Genomic DNA, 17,097 nt, shown 5'->3' with positions numbered 1-17,097 from the left:
AGTAAATAATTGACTTTGTTTTTCATTTGCTGCAGAAATGTACTCGCCATTGGGAGTTGCAGGGTCTCTGCTCAGGAAGAACGGGGAAGATGGTGACGATCAGCTCTACCACAGCAGACAGGAGGAAGTGTAGACGGAGGGATGGATACAGAGCAACATGACAGGGGAAAGCATAAATCAAGGGAGGGAGAGAAGAATGGAGGAAAGATAGCAAGGGAGGGAGGGAGGGAGGGAGGGAGGGAGGGAGGGAGGGAGGGAGGGAGGGAGGGAGGGAGGGAGGGAGGGAGGGAGGGAGGGAGGGAGGGAGGGAGGGAGGGAGGGAGGGAGGGAGGGAGGGAGGGAGGGAGGGAGGGAGGGAGGGAGGGAGGGAGGGAGGGAGGGAGGGAGGGAGCATTAGCCTTCCTACTAACTCTCTGGATGTACTGCAGGTAGAGCAATATGGGAGAGGAGACTTTTAACAATCTCCAGACGACAACCACAAAAATAACTTTCCTTCGGATTTCAAAAACTCACATCATCAATCTAGCTGGTATAAAGTGGTAGGCTCCACCTCTCTGTCTTCGCCTCACTAATAACGTTCAGCGTCCACAGAGAGAGAGTCTTAAAGTGGAGTCTTTCAGGCTAGGCATCAAGGAATAGAGAGGGCCCCTGGAGACACCATGAGATGATCAATAAGAGAAGATTGGCTGTCTACACATTGCAGGGCTCAGCAACCCAGAAAAATATCTGCTCTAGACTGTAATCAACACACTGATTGTATAATCCTAAGAAGACAAGACATCATTTTCAGGTTCACGTGTTAAATAGGAATGAACCCTAAATCACAGATTCTTCCTCTCAGGTATTGCTCATTGGATCTACAACACAACAGACATGAGACTATCTCACTCAGTGCCAGAACAACTAGACCTTCTGATCACAACCTCAACACTCCATGACTCGACACTCATAGGTGTTACCAGGAAATGTGGCCTTCGTGAACAGAAGATATTCCACAGAGCAGCATGATGTCCGTACTGGTGTGTCATGGCTCTCCAAGCCACACTCATACAGACTTTGTGTGAGGGAGTCGGGCTAGTAATCAGAGGGTTGCTGGATCGATTCCCTGCTGTGCCAAATGACGTTGTGTCCTTGGGCAAGGCACTTCACCCTACTTGCCTCGGGGGGAATGTCCCTGTACTTACTGTAAGATAATAATGTAAGATAAGAGCGTCTGCTAAATGTAAATTCTTTCACTCCTTTTACCATGCCCCTGGTTGGCCATTAAACAGGTAACAGCTTGCCTGTAATAATGTCATGATACAGAAAAGTATACGTAGCAGGATATCTTATTTTCCGCGATGGGCTACTGTACCCTGACATTGCGAAGAGTGCCGAGTTATCAGAGGGCCAATCAGAGGCTTACTTTGTGAAGGGAAATTCTGTTGTCTTTCAGGGCCTCCGAAAAATGAAAACAGAAGACATAAACACAATCTCTAAAACTGATGACGGCGTTAAACGAATTTTTAGGGAAAAAAACCAGAGCTTATTTTGTTACGTCTTAATATCCCTCAGCCTACAGGCAAACTAATATAACCATAATTCAATCTGTCATAAATAAAAGATGGCCCTTAATATCCCACTTGACACCTCATTGGATGACAATATTAGATCTGATGGACCGATATGTCTTGATAAAGACATGACTTTCTGCACACAAGACACCTCACCGGGAACAGATTTGGAAATAGTTCGGTTTTGTGAAGACTTTATTGGCCCAAGTCATCAACATTAGGTTTTTGCAATGGAAACGCATTGAGCGCCACCAAGTGGATAGATTCGGAACTGAACAAAAAAAGAGGAAAAGACCGGAACACAATTGAATCATAAATCAACAATATTTTTTTATTTTTTATATGATATTCTTTTCTTGCATTGCTAAACCACTGGCATGTATACAAACATTGCCCGTCTCTCCAAAGTAAGGAATTATTTCAAAAGTAAAAAAGGACCATTAAAAGTGCATTCCATTCATTAAAATATCAGCGTAAAAAATAAACATAACTTAAGAGCATTGACATTCTCATGCACAAAAACAATTAATCTTACCCTCTTTCAGTACCATTTCGACCCAAAACATAAAGATGTATTGATTTCAAAGCTTGTTTGAACCAGACATAGAACTATTCAGTTCAATGTGGAGATATCTCCCTTTTTTCTCACCACCAACGTCCCCCACTGAACAAAGATATATACTGTAGTGTTGAGGTGGCATTAATTTACTCTCATTTCGGCAGCCATTCGTGAGGTAGAAAAATCTGCCCTAACTACCCCATCTAGTGTACTTTCTCATCTCTCAAACTCTTCCATACAATAGTACACATGACCAGACACTGATGCAAAGTCAAATACCCTGTTTGTTGTGCACAGTGTGCTGGTGTAATATGTGTATTACAGGTGCAAAACACATTTCAATATCCATAAGTATATATATATATATATATATTGATACATATTCTTTCTTAAGTCCTCACTATTGCAATGATACAGCATCAACATGTTTGATTTTAATATCTGGAACATAACCTTTTACACAGGAACTTATTGGTGCCTGACGTCTCTGCTCACTCTACCTTGTATCCGTGGAAACATATACATTCCTCAACTGTCTCACTTTTAAGCTCTGGGATGTCACAGACAACACCATGACTCTGTGGTTCACTACTAATGCTATCAATATAGACAAACAGGAGTTAAGGAGAGAAGATCCTTTAAAACATATTGATCTTATGATAAATGTGTTTCAGTTTAAAACATGATTGACAGAAAGGCAATCTGGCAGCATAGAGCCAACGGATGAGACTGTTAGAATCCTCTACCATGTCACTGATTAATACTGACCAATACAGTGAGACACCAGTCACTGAGCAGGTTAAAGGAAAACACCAACTGTCACATGGTTGGTTTACATTAACCATCTGACAGTAGGAACATAATCTAGTAACACAGTGTTAAAACTGTACATACCAGAGCGAACCAGGACGAGAAGCAGAACAGAGTAAGCTTTCACATTCATTTCTGTAGTCTATGAATTGGTTGAGCGTTTTTTTAATGTGGCATTCAGACGCGCGGGTTGGCTTCTGTTTTAATGTGAAGTTAGCCAAGCGGACGCAAAACAGAACACAGGACAGGAGCCCACAGCATCTCCTGCTGTGCTCCCCCAGGACTGGACATCAGTCCTACCTTTTAAAAACCATTATCTTTGTACAAATGGTTTGGAATCAAAACGTGACACAAATCAACACAATACAGAAAGAATTATTAGCATGTGAGTTGATTTACTTAGAGAGGGTGAATGAGCAGTACCTATCATTCATACAAAAATGTATATTTGAAGAAAATGTGCAAATAAAGCATTGAAGTATGCCTAAACATGCTCTCTGGGGTTGGCATTTGGAAAAATATACAGAAATATAGTTAGAAATATATACACATCGAAAAGTAGCTGTTTAACATACTCAGTGTGGACATTAGCAAGAGTTGCTTGCATAGTTCAGTGCATGCATTAGCAATATATCATGCAAAGAATTGCTGACATACATTTCGTAATGGCGGTTCTCTGTTCTCAGTGTACTTCAGTGCATTCAGAAGAATCAGAATCAGAATTCGACTCCCATCTGCTCGGTAGCATAAGACAAAAATGTGCACAAGCTGTGATGTGAGAGATAAAGACAAAAGGGGGAGGAGCCTGTTTGAACTCACCATATATATGATCTGTACATATACGGTGCTCTATAAAGACATTCCGTTAAATAGTCTTTATATATATATCTTGTTAAATATATGTGCAGAGAAATGAGCGGTGTGTTTGTGTAGCTTTCTACATCAACCCTGTGTTTGTCTTTTTACGGAATGTTTCAAGATGGCAGTCGGTGTGGTGGAGGTCCCCCCCTTAAGGCCCCGCTGTGCACCCGCAGTGACGGCCTCCAGCCCCCGGGGGCAGCGGTGGGGGGAGGAGGAGGGGGGCTGAGGGGCCATTAGAGGGCCACCATGTCACTGCTTAAGTCTTGCTACTGTAGCTGTTTTTGAGTCCCCGTTAGACTACGGCAGGTCAGAAAGTCTAATCTGGGATAAATAGAGGCTGCTTAAATGTGGCTAAACAATCACTACCGCCATGAGCGGATATATCGGTATCGTTGTCAACATTATCAACGGTCATAGTGTTGACTGGACTTAAAACTGTTATATCTTAGAGCTGTTCAATTGGCTTTGCAAGTTTTCTACTACTTTGAGCAACTGAAAATGATCCTCAGTGGTTAATTAATGTTAAAATCTTAATACAAATTGTACCTACGTCAAGAGTTCATAAAATACCTTACAAAGAAATGGGGGTTTCTTGGTTTCACAAAAATATTAAAGAGTGATTATCTGAGGCACTGTAGTTTGCTGTTCAGATGTGGCTCTCTGCTGATTATGCAAACTGTATGTTGTGAAATCGTTTGGAAATGTTTCCAGTGTATCAGTCGTCTTTCTCAGGTGCAAAGTTATATCATGTCTGTAATAGAGTCTGGTGACTGAGCAGTCCATATTTGATCCACAGCACTGTATGTGCTGTCATTACGTAATAGGGTTTTTTCTCTTACTCTGAACCGTTTCAGAATCTTGCTCGCTACTGCGTAAGTACTCGCTTCCACATCTGCCCGAGATGAACGATGACAGTATGCTACGGGGCCAGGTAAAAATGACATTACATGTGCAGTTCATACATTTATATAATACTATATAATAATCCATATGATTAATACAATTCTTCAAAAACAATGCAATCCATACAAAGTGCTTTGTTTAAATCCATTCCTATAGAATCATTTAATAAAGTGAACAGTGACGGACATGTCATTTGTGGCAGCGGCCAATCATAGACGATTTATGAGCCGGCGATGCTTCGATTGGTCCATTTCCCCCGAGGAGATCAGCGAAGTTGGTCGAGAAACATTCTAGCTGCACTGTAGAGTCACTGGGGTCCGCACCGGGCCTTTCACTTGGACTTGTGGGTGGTCCGCGTAGAGTTGATGGGGATCTTTCTAGAAGGCATGGTCTTTTTGTGAGGGTCTTTCCCATTGGCCTGCGTGGACGCGTCAGCTCCCGAAGTCTTGGACTTGGCGGAGGACAGAAGCGAGCGCTTGGCTGGGGTAGACGTCTTAGACGACTCCTTGTCTTTGACCGAGGCCGTGTTCTTCTGGGCCTCTGACGCCCCCTGCTGGGACCTCCTGCCGGCCCCGTCCCCTTCCCCGTCCCCGGCCAGGTCCCCACCCCCTTCCTCTGGGCTTCCCCTGGCCTCTCCTCCCCCCGCCTTGGCGGCGCTGGAGGTCTTCCCCTCCGTCGACCTGCGTGTCTCTTTCTGCCTTTTGAAGAAGGACAAGCCCTTGTCCTCCGTCTTGCTGTTCCTCCGGGGGGCCCTCGGCGGGGGCGGAGCCGCGTTAGCGGAGGGAACGCCCACGCTCGGCGATCGAAGGCTGGTCATGGACGAGCTGCTGCTGGAGCTCCGCCCTCCCGGCCTACCCTCCGCCCCTCGGCCCGACCTGCCGTCGGGCCGGCCAGCCGAGGCGCCGGCGTCCCCGCCCCGCGCCGCTCCTCCACTCGCCCTCGAGGAGGGCCCTCCCTGGCCCGCCCCTTTCTCTGGCGCTGCGCCGGGCCGCGAGGCCTCCCGGCTGGCGCTGCGTTCGGCTGCTCTCACCCTGCCGGGCGCTGAGCTCTTCTCCGCGCCCCCTCTGGGGGACGTCTTCCTTGGCGGGGGGGCGCTCCGGGAGCCCGGCGAACTGCCTCTCTTCTTCTGCTGTGCCGAGTCGGGGTGCAGCGTCTCCTGGGCGTGGCCCGTCCCCTTCTTCGCCGGCGTGGCTGTTTTCGAAGACGCGGCCTTGCCGGTTTTGGCGGGAGCGTCGCTTTTGTCCTTGGAGGCGGCGGCGGCCGTGGTCTTGGTGTGCGACCTCGAGGGCGAGTGGTCAGGCGTGGGAGAGCTGTGCTTCTTGGGGCTCCTCTCAGCCTCCTGAGTAGACTTCCCCGTGCTCCTCTTCGCCCCCCCGCTGTCTCCTCCTCCTCCTCCTCCAGTACCTCGCTGCTTGGAGATGGCACCATGCCCTGGACTGGCCTGCTCTGGGGCTGTGGTCACGTTATTGTTGTCCGTGGTCTGGCTGGCGGACCTGGGCTCAACCTGGCCCGCTGCCCTGGGTTGGGACTGCTCCTGGAGCCTCTTAGCACCCGCAGTACCTTCCAAAGCCACTAGGGTCTTACCTCCAGGAGGCCTGTCCAGCTTGCCCGAGCCACTGTAGCAGGAGGTCTTGTCATCAACCGCCTCGCCTATCCTCTCCAGGGTGGGCGAGGACGAGTGTGACTCCAGGGAGAAGCGGGAGGGCGAGTTGGAGCGCAGGTGGAGCTTGGACGACAGCGACCAGGAGGGCTTGGTGCCGTTCTCGCTCAGGGCCAGGGGGCTGGCCATGGACGAGCGCGACGAGAAGGTCTGTCGGGGAACGCTCCGCATGGCCGGGCGAGTGGAGAGGCCTCCTTATCAGAAGGGGGGGCGGGGGGGGGGGGGGGCAGAGAGACACAACTAAAAGAGCTGACACTGGGGCTGAGGACAATCACAAGTGTGCTCTCATGACAACCACGCCAGACCATAAGAGGATGCCGTCATCCCGCCAGCATCGAATTTGCTTCACCTGATCATAACACGCTTGCAAATGGGTCAGATGGCTGAGCGGTTAGGGAATCGGGCTATTAATCCGAAGGTTGCCGGTTCGATTCCCCACCGTGCAATATGACGTTGTGTCTTTGGGGAAGGCACTTCACCCTACTTGCCTAGGGGAGGAATGTCCCTGTACTCACTGTAAGTCGCTCTGGATAAGAGCGTCTGCTAAATGACTAAATGTGAACGCCTGCGTCACTCACCATCGTCTTCGCTGCGCTCTCCCGCGAACTCGGCCGACTCGGAGAGGGAAGCTAAGGACGTGCGTCTGGAGGATCCGGATGAGGCCTGGCTGGGCGGCCGGCTCCCCATCAGCCGGCTGATCCAGTGCTCACACAGAGACGAGCTGGTGGAACCTGCCGGGCAACACACACACGGACGCACGGGCTCTATCAAGTGGCTCGTTCTGGGAAATATACGGCAGTGTGGAGGCTGTGGATGCTTGGGTGCAGGCATTCTCGAGATGAAAATAGAGAGAGAGGGACAGAATGTGTGGTATTCATTCTGCAGTACGGCTGAACACTTAAAACTACCTGCCACAGAACTGTTCGCAGACCAGGATGGAATTGTGGCTCGCCTCTGATAAAACAGGATGTAGGCAGTCTGCTTGCACACTTCGTCATCTGCGATGGCTTGCACATCGCTGTCGTCGAAGCAGTACCACTGGCCATCAATGGAATTCTTACAGTAAGCTGAGGGACAATTAAACAACAACAATGAGATTTTTGAAGGCTTGTAATGGTGCGGTCAAGCAAAATATCAAACAGGATACAGGAAGCGGTCGACATTGTGGTGGAGTGTGTGTGTGTGTGTGTGACGTTGGTGAAAGCGTGTGTGCAGTGGGCTACCTGTGTAATGTCCTCCCTGCATGGTCCCGTGGTGGTTGCACACGGCGTACAGGTCATACAGGTAGTCCTCGGGGTCACGCCCCATCCCATAAGGTCGTCTCCAGGGCGACCAGTGTGAGGGCAGGCTCCAGCTGCTTTGGCTCCTCTTCACCATGTGGGGCGCCATGTCCATGCCCACCAGGGGGAAACGCACCATGTTCTGCATCTTCATCCTCCTGTCTCCATCCTGAAGGACACACACCCAACGCGTCGGCCATGTTGGTTACCATGACCGCAGAGATGATGGAATGTCACGTGGTTATCGTGGAGGGACGCCCAGATGAGATGAGAGGGGTTACCTTGGTTTTTTGGATTCGGGATTGTGGCCCTGTGTGTGTGTGTGTGTGTGTGTATATGGCCCTGTACGTGCATGTGTGTGTGTGTACCTGTCTGAAGCGTTTGAGGTGGAGGATGAGGATGTCTGGCAGCGTCCAGAGGCTCAGCTTGATGCTGCCTTGCTGCAGCTGCTTGCAGTGTGGACACCGCCAGGCGTCGTCCGGAGCCAGCTAGCACACAGAGACACAGAGAGTCTGGAGGCAGCTAGCACACACAGAGAGTCTGGAGGCAGCTAGCTAACACACAGAGACACAGAGAGTCTGGAGGCAGCTAGCTAACACACAGAGACACAGAGAGAGTCTGGAGGCAGCTAGCTAACACACAGAGAGAGTCTGGAGGCAGCTAGCTAACACACAGAGACACAGAGAGTCTGGAGGCAGCTAGCTAACACACAGAGACACAGAGAGAGTCTGGAGGCAGCTAGCTAACACACAGAGAGAGTCTGGAGGCAGCTAGCTAACACACAGAGACACAGAGAGTCTGGAGGCAGCTAGCTAACACACAGAGACACAGAGAGAGTCTGGAGGCAGCTCTGCCGGCTGTTTACCACAGCCACACCACACGCTTGAACTGACATCAGCACAGAGCCACACAGACACGAGCAGTACTCGCAAAACTGACATACACGTGCACAAACACACACACACATATTATGTAGTCAAAGACACACTCACACACAGATACATAATGTCCTCACACACAGACACACACATGCACAAACACACATATAGTCAGACACACACATACACATGATGTGCTTACACAGAGACGTACACACGCACAAAGACACTGGCACTTACGGTCAATCAAACATCCACGCAGACACACACTGACAGAAGACACACACACACACCTGTTCCTCTTTGGTGTAGAGCTGGAAACACTGTGCGATGGAGCAGGTCTGTGGCTGCAGGTGCTGATCCTTCATCTGACGCACGCTCTCCGAGTCCGGGATGTACTCCTCCTCGGTGCGTTTGAACAGGCTGCACACGCACAAAACACACGTTCCCAAGGTCACGCGGAGGTCAAACCGTCAGCTTCAAAGCAACTCAACTGGACCGGAAGAGGCCTTTGAAAGCTGGAAACGGTTTGCACCAACTGTCACCCCGCTGAACATTTGAGCGGGCTTCAGTTGTCAGTAGAGGAAACCGCGTCTGTCAAATGACATGCGGCGTTCGCTGGCGTCGGCCATCTTTCACTCACTAGTCTTTAGTCTCCTTGTCCCATTCCACCACGATCTTCACATGAGGCGGGCCTCCAGGGCCACAAGACTTGTATGCTCTGCCGAAAAAAGATCGGATCAACAGGAAATCAAAGAGAAAATCACAGAGCTTGCCTGTGCAAGGAAACCTTAATATGACCCAAAGCCCACTAAGATCTGAACAACCATCGTAAAAGGTTAAGCGCAGTCATAATAAGTCATCCCATCTATCATTTCCACAGGGATTTTAGATGTTATGGGTGAGGCACCACTGCTCTCTGGTGGTGGCATATGGTATTACCTTTCCACTGAGGGGTGACACAAGGGCTGCTCCTCTTGGGGCAACAGATAGGTGATTCCAACCACACCTACTACACGTAAACTGAATGGGCCAACCTGTAAAGGCAAGTGAGATACTTATGAGTTACTGATTCAGCAGAGAGCCTGCCAAAAGTAATCTTAAGTGCCTACCATTCGTGAAATCTCTGAGAATATTTCAATTCCTTTCAAATAGACGATGCCATAGATCCTTCGTTCATCCCCACGGGGATATTGTGAATCTTAATTGTGTGCAATTCAAACATAATGCAATTTATAATATAAAATAAAGTTTCTCAAATGTGTTACCTGAACATGCACCCCCGGACGCAAAAGATGTCTCATCTTCTCCAGAATCTCCTTCTGGAGAACATCCCAGGTCACTGTGCGCTCCAAGTACAGCACAAACGGATTTCCAAACCTGGGAAAGACCATGCATTTAAAAAACAAATTAGAATTTTTTCTTGCAATGCTTCCTCGCGTGATACTTTATAAAAAATGAGACCCACAAGATGGTGGCTTGTTCAATGTTATGCTCCACTTTTGGTTTACATTTAGTCATTTAGCAGACGCTCTACTTACAGTAAGTACAGGGACATTCCCCCTGAGGCAAGTAGGGTGAAGTGCCTTGCCCAAGTACATAACGTCACTGGGCACGACCGGGAATCGAACTAACAACTTTCTGATTAATAGCCCGACTCCCTAACCGCTCAGCCATCTGAACCCACCGGTTTGTGTGCGGAATGTGCCAAATAGTTTGTGTACCTGCGGCCTTGCTGTCCGGCACAGGCCCTGTTGCACACCAGGAGAACGATCTTGTCAGCCTGCCCGCTGTTCTTATTAGGACTCTGAGGCGGCGTCACAGCCTCCTGTATTTGTGTGGACATCCTGTTATTGTCGGTGCCATACTTCAGGTTGTTCTGGTTCAGATTCACATGTGGACTTCCTACAACGCCTAGCAACAACAAAAAAACAAGACATTAAGATACGTTGAATACAACTGAGTTGTATTTGTTACGATACATTATACAGCAGTACACAATGGACACAATAGAGTTTAAGCTGTCTGACTAACAAAATCATCTTGGGGAGAATTTGGTTAATCACATCAACATTAATACAGTTTGGGGGGGTTTTGAGCTGCCAAAATCGACTTTCTGATGGATGAGTATGTCAAGGAGCTAAAGTGAAGGAAGGGGGAGTTGATAGAAGCCTTACCTCTCTGTGAACGGATCTGCTCAGGTCTGAACAGCTCAGGTGTTTCAAAGGCAAAGATGGAGTCGCTCTCCTGAATGATCTCAAGGTCGTCCTCATCGTCGCAGAAGGAGCGATGAAAGCCGTCAAAGTACATTTCAGTAAGGACAATCTGCAGACAGAACCGGAATGATAAGCAAAAGTTGAAGCAATCTGAGATCCGAAGCTCGTTAATAAACCAGGACTTCTGATGCGGGTTATCATATTCAAAACATACCCTGAATATCATTGTCTCACAGACACAATATAGGTAAGACTTACAAGTTGATACACTTAGAATTCAAGTGCGGAGGAGAGTGGATCGTACGAAGCATAAAAAACAGCCAGTGAACATCACAAGGCTGAAGGTTGCTACCAGGACACTGGCGCAAACACAAACGGTGGATTGTTTAAGATTCAGACAATAGATTTTTCAGTGACAGAAACCTTCAGCGAAGCACCAGGAAGACAAAACCTGACAGTGCTGAAACCGGTTGACAGTAATGAGTCGGGCGATGCTTTTCAGTGTCTATTTGGTTGGAACATTTTGACACAAAAAAAAAAGAAAGAAAAAAAAAACGTATTTTTGTAAAACATTTGCAGGTACCCATGGCACGGTATTGGAGAGTGACCTTCTGTGTGCTGGTAAGGTACCTGTTCGGTAGGAATTTTGGTCTCCTGGGCCACAGCTTTCCTCAGTCTGGATACGGTGCTGGTTAAAGGCACTGCCACTCCCACCCTCATGCAGTGGGAGCACTTTCCCTGATAGACCACCGTCACGTACAGCGGCCTTCAACACAGACGAGAGTTGAAAAGAAAAATCACTCTTACGTAACTACTATCTCACCGTGGCTCTCGAAACCTCAAAACCAGCACCTGCCAGGCTGTTTTAGCGAGCCGCTACGTGACATATCACGGTCTCCTCTCCAGCCTCTCACAGTATTGAGACAGTCGAGGTCAAAATCGAAGAAACCAGATATTGTACAAAACTCACGGTGGAGCGATACCTATGAATGTACGCTGGGATACTGTCCGACCGGAGACTGAGATGAAGTGTTGTCTTACCGAGTGTGTGGTACCGGGATGGGCAGTGAGATACAGAGGAAGGGGTCAAAGGTGTTGCTTTGTTTCTGGCAGTGTGGGCACGTCAGAGAAGACCTGCGACAGAAAACAGGAAAGAACGCTGTGAAAATTCCCTGGTGACGTTCCGACATTCCAACATTCCACACCAGATGTCAAAGCTGTAATGATTTACAGTCCATTTCGCAATCCAGCCATGACATATATCTTTCTGCAATCAATATTTATACATCAATCACGGGGGGTGTTTGAGGGAGAGTTTCACCTGTATTGAGCCTGGAACAGCTCCTGGACGAAGGAGCCTGGTGCTGGCATTGGAGATCCTTCAGGGACAGCCTCATCTTCTATTGTAGGCTACACAGACATGGAGCAGACAACAGCTGTCATACATACCCAGACAATACACAGCCACACGGTTAACAAAGTGTTCATGGGACATAGTCCAGACGTTACTGTAAGACTTCTGACGGCACAGGAAGTATATTTCAGTTCTGGGCCCTGGGGACCACTGGAGGTTCAGTTTCAGTCCCGTCCCAGGTTTTGAGGGGTTAAGTTGATTCCCAGGTTTGACTGGGGCTAAGATGGATGAACAAAAACCAAACATCCCTAATCTAACAAGCACTACTCGCAGTGTTATTACACACTGACACACAGCACTCTGGAGAAAGGCGCTGATTATAAGCCCAGAGCAAATCTACAGTCGCAACTGTAGATTTGCAGATCAACTGTAGATCAACTGTAGATCAACTGTTGCTACATCCATACGGCCACATGATCCCAGTGTGGTCCCAGTGCTGGGGCAGTGAAGGCTAAAGGCTCGTCTCTGAGGACACGTACCTTCCTGGGGGGCCTGCTGCAGGGGTGGACGATGTTGTTGAGGTCCTCATGAACGCGATCCAGCAGCCACAGCAGGAACTCCTGGGCGTCGTGCTGGGCGTTGCCACGGAACTGCAGGGCGCTCTTCGACACCACGTTCTGAAAGACAACCGACGCAGTATAGGATCGTGAGGGCTGTGACTGATGTGGGTTTAATAAAGTTTGACAAGAATTTTGATTTTTACGTTCGCGTTTTTTTGGGTGGGGGGGAATATGAGATTTTGTGTGTGCTGTTAAAATATTTTATATTTTATACCCCCCAAAAATCATTTTGTCCTATTTTGGTTCACAAATGTATTGTAAATAAGCTCTACATTAAACAGTAGAATTATGTTAACATCACTTTCCAATATGTAATTTGTATTTGCTGTTGGTGGAAAAATCTGAAAAATCCTTTTTCTATGGCAACAAAATACTGAGCGTTGACCGTTTTATTGACATTATTTTTCCACTGTGAGACTGTGAGACTTGTACCCAGTCATGTGAGAGACCTCCGGTTCCAGTTTCCATGAACATGCTGTACCTTCTAACTTTAGCAAGAGTCATCTGCATCCAAATAACAACACATTGTACTACTCAGAGCCCTTCCTGCCAGACAACCTCTAGTCACGGCCTATCGAATGTCACACAAGGTCAACCATGCAACCAGGAGACAGAGCCGCCCTGAGTCTCACAGCTGGCCCCCAAGGACCAGCCTCATCCTTCTCAAACCATTAGCAAGGCAGTCCAGCTTGATGCAATGAAAAAGCAAGCACTCCACTCAAGATCTCGTAAGCATGCGGACTTCGTAGCAGATCCAGGAAATGGATTAAGGCTGGCGAGGATTGTTTACTCCATTTGAAAAAAAGTACACAGAAAACCGTAAACGGAACAAAGCAAGGATAAAGTGCATTTGAGTTGAGTAATGATCCTTTTAGGGGATGCTTGCTGTTTTATTCCTCAACGTCTGTATTATTTGCCTTGCATTTGAGTCGTTGATCAGTAAAGAAGGTTCTGAAGTTCGAGCCAGATTGATGTGGAGGACAGTAAGCCTAGCTTCTCTACAGCTCTATATTCAATCGAGTATGGCTGATTATGTCCAAACCATCCATTGTGCACCCACATTTACACTAATGGATTTGAGTGTGGGTTTAAAAATAACTTCATGGGCACATCTTCTGATAGTATGTAGGATATCATATCAGACAAGATTAATATGGAGGAGTGACCATACTCCATGTGGTGCTTCATTCCATAAAGGAGCTTAGAATATATCCAAGGCTTCTTACTGTAGAGTGGTAATCTATATCCAATAAAACAGTGTGTACCTCTGGCTGGCAACCAAGGAAGAATAAATAGCTGGAAATAGAAACGGTGTCAGGAATGAGAGGTGTGTGCGTGCGTGCGTGCGTGTGTGTGTGTGCGTGGGTTGTCTTGTTCAATTCAATTCACCCCCGATATTTACTTCAAAGCCCTAAAACATGACACATAGTTTCCATTAAAAAAACTGTTTTTAAACTGTTCTTGTACCATGAAAGAGAAGTCCAAATCTGAATGTTTTGTGACTTTGAGTGACAGACGTCAGATGTCATTTCATCTTATGGAGGGAAACAAGAAAATCTGATTTGACTAACTGGGGTAAACAAGTTTGTAGCATCCTGTGCCACACCTTATACCGCATGGGACCACATGTCAATACACAAACAAGCACACATACACTCAAGCACAAACAAACTGCTCAGTTAGCCAATGGTCAGCAGTGTGTGTAGGCTTTATTTAAGCCTAGTTCAAACACATTGTGTTATTGGTTAGTTGATTCACCAAAGTTAATCTCCCTCTGGCTTTCCTTACAATTGCAATGGCCTGTAAAACCTTATCACAAAATAAACAAAAAACCTTCCTACAAGTAATCATAGGCTTAATAAGACCTAGACAATTGTTCAATATAATGAATGTACATGGAAGGGAAGACTACAGATGTACAGCTGCCATATCTCATATCTTAACCACATCTGACTGCCTTACTAACTGATTTGACAAAATAATGTGATGAGATTATTGAAAGTGACATCTGACATTAATATATTACAATGCCAAGAGTGTGGTTATGACTGGCTACCTAATATGCGTCTGTGCTTAGGAAAGCATGCACTGTCTTCAGAGTGAATGTAATATTTGGTATTGCACATGGTAGGCCCTGCCTGCTATTAGTTACTGTCTAGTGTGTTACCTGTTTAATTTGTTTTTGTTTTGTTTTTCCCAACATACTACATGTGTCATGTAAAATGGGACTGCCTTGTTAACCAATATTTTATATTGGTAGCTTGTGTATTTTGCAACTTCAGCGAGTTGTGCTCGTTTCATGAACTTGCATTTGGATTTTTGCTGAACAAAGAAAAAAGGTTAAAGCTGTCATTTGCAGGCTGAATGGGCTCACACTCCATTTACTTTGCAAATATTATTTTCTCAAACGCAGCCTTCTTGTCTGGGCACAGACATGCAAAATAACTACACACTAGCATCCAAAGATTAATTGTAACTGTCACCGAACAGGGGTAGGCCTACTGAGGCTACCGTGTAAGTTATAGGTCTTCCTCGTGTTATACGTGCAAGCGTGCATCCTTTGATGAGTTGTATAATTCGCGTGATTAAATTCCTAATCCAATTTCAGTCACACAATAGAGAACACTATGAATGGAAAAGATTTACAATAGGCTAGCCCCTTGATATAGCATAGCCTACCTTGAATTCCCGACTGTGTTGTGGGGTGTACTCAAAGGTCCACAGCGCTCTCACCAGGCCCGAAAGTTGTTCAGTGACTTCACCTGTATCCTGCGGTGGCTTCTTTTGCAACAACAAACCATTCGACTTAGCTTTGTCGTCTACTTCTTCTCCGCGAAACTGTTCTAAGGCTAGATATTCGGCAAAGAGCTCGGTATTGCTCAAGCATTGTAAAATAGCGTTCATGAAGCAAGTGTTGCCATGGTTCTTGAGTCCTGCAACTCCGGGGACCTTGTCCCCAAAGAGAAATCCGCCGCAGTCGCTATCGTCAGAGGGGACCGAACCCCCTGTTGTGGTCTGGATGAAAGTTGCGTCGTCCTTCTCATCGTCGGCGGCGTGCTCCTCGTTACCGAAGTGGGACAAAGTGGAAAGAGTCCGGAGAACTCGGTTCATAAAGCTCCCCACGGAGCGCACCGAGCTCCTCCGGAAAAGCTTTTTGCTGAAGGATTTCTTCTCTTTTGTGGCAGCTTTCGACATGGTTGAAATCGTGCTGGTTTTCCCAATATGTGGCCTAGATTCCAGAAAATATAGCCTAATATCTTGTCAATTGCTTCATCAGCCAACCAGCAGTGTATGGATGGTCCTAATGTGACACGTGCAAAAAAATAAAAGCTTCAGTATTAATCGCAATTATTAATAGGCTATGTATGCTACAGCACATACAATTAAATTAAACAGCAAACATGCCTAACACGTCGGTTGCATAAACACGCTCTGTAAAGAGTCACTGCCATGCCACTTCACACCAAAACAGCAAGGTTTGTCCCTCACCAGCAAATGTTCATATTAAGATATCACCTCATTGGAATGGCATTCTGTTGTCACCTCTGGGATCCAAAAACAATGCGCTCTCTTCGGAAACGTCAGTGGGTCATGATGCTCAGGCATCCAAAGCAATAAATCACCCCATAAATTGGGACCACAGTGTACGAAGCGGTGGTCCTCATGTTTTATTGAACAAACCGCAGCTCCACCCGGACATTCCTAATTTCACGTCTTCAAACGATATGTTCACCCTCAATAGTAAACAAAACTCATGTCTGGCTGATGTTAAGATCCGTTGATGTCCTCCCTAAATCGCCTCTATCGTAGACGCGCTTGTAGAAGCTCTGCCCAAATGTGCAGCCCCCATAAAGCCCGAAGGGAAGCGACGTCCACTAGTCCCTCCATTTGGGGTAGAACTATCCGTTGTATAAGAGCAGTGAAATGTACATGTTTCGGTTCTCCGTTCGTGAAGTTGGGAGTGGTGTCTCATCCTATTATGACTTGTTTTCCTCCTCGTTGAGATTCATCGCAAGGCCGCTTCTCCCTGTCTCCATCATCTGTAGTCACCGATACTGCAGGCAGGCAGGGCGGTGACGGCTGACGTCACGGCCAAACACTGGTCCATGTTGGAAGAGCAGGTACAGCGGCATGTGATGCTGGCGAATTCACCATCGCTATTGCTCATATTAATGAATGACTAACAGTAGGCTACAGTCAAGTGTTGCCGACCGATACTTTCGCAACACGTAATCCCGTACGCATTAATGTAATAGGACTAATCGTATTTAGGCTACTTATGTATCAGGCTACAATTGTTTTAGCATGTTAATGGAAAGGGTGAATATTGACAATACTTTTCGACCGTGCGTTGCGTAATATATTAAGTTATTGAACGCTTCTTCAACACAACCCATCACGCT

The 17,097-nt window shown here is 47.1% G+C and overlaps 1 protein-coding gene across 1 annotated transcript; it reads right to left on the bottom strand.

Annotated features, from left to right (window-relative positions):
* Positions 1–1,858: 1,858 nt before the first annotated feature.
* On the bottom strand, positions 1,859–16,707 carry LOC146259507 (ubiquitin carboxyl-terminal hydrolase 31-like). Its single transcript, XM_084669869.1, has 17 exons — positions 16,211–16,707; positions 15,374–15,995; positions 12,614–12,751; positions 12,042–12,130; positions 11,762–11,854; positions 11,351–11,486; positions 10,682–10,829; positions 10,229–10,418; positions 9,773–9,884; positions 9,447–9,541; positions 9,148–9,225; positions 8,798–8,927; positions 7,995–8,114; positions 7,570–7,795; positions 7,255–7,413; positions 6,925–7,077; positions 1,859–6,537 (listed from the first exon to the last, which is right to left on the bottom strand). The coding sequence occupies exons 2-17, from the start codon at positions 15,887–15,889 to the stop codon at positions 5,018–5,020; spliced, it is 3,903 nt and encodes a 1,300-aa protein (XP_084525995.1). The 5' UTR covers positions 15,890–15,995; positions 16,211–16,707; the 3' UTR covers positions 1,859–5,017.
* Positions 16,708–17,097: the final 390 nt, after the last annotated feature.

The sequence above is a fragment of the Hypomesus nipponensis genome, chromosome 13 (assembly GCF_054491055.1).
Source record: "Hypomesus nipponensis isolate SF chromosome 13, ASM5449105v1, whole genome shotgun sequence".
In the NCBI taxonomy this organism is placed as follows: Eukaryota; Metazoa; Chordata; class Actinopteri; order Osmeriformes; family Osmeridae; genus Hypomesus; species Hypomesus nipponensis.
Note: the sequence above shows the minus strand (reverse complement) of the source record. Positions and strands in the feature narration are given on the sequence as shown.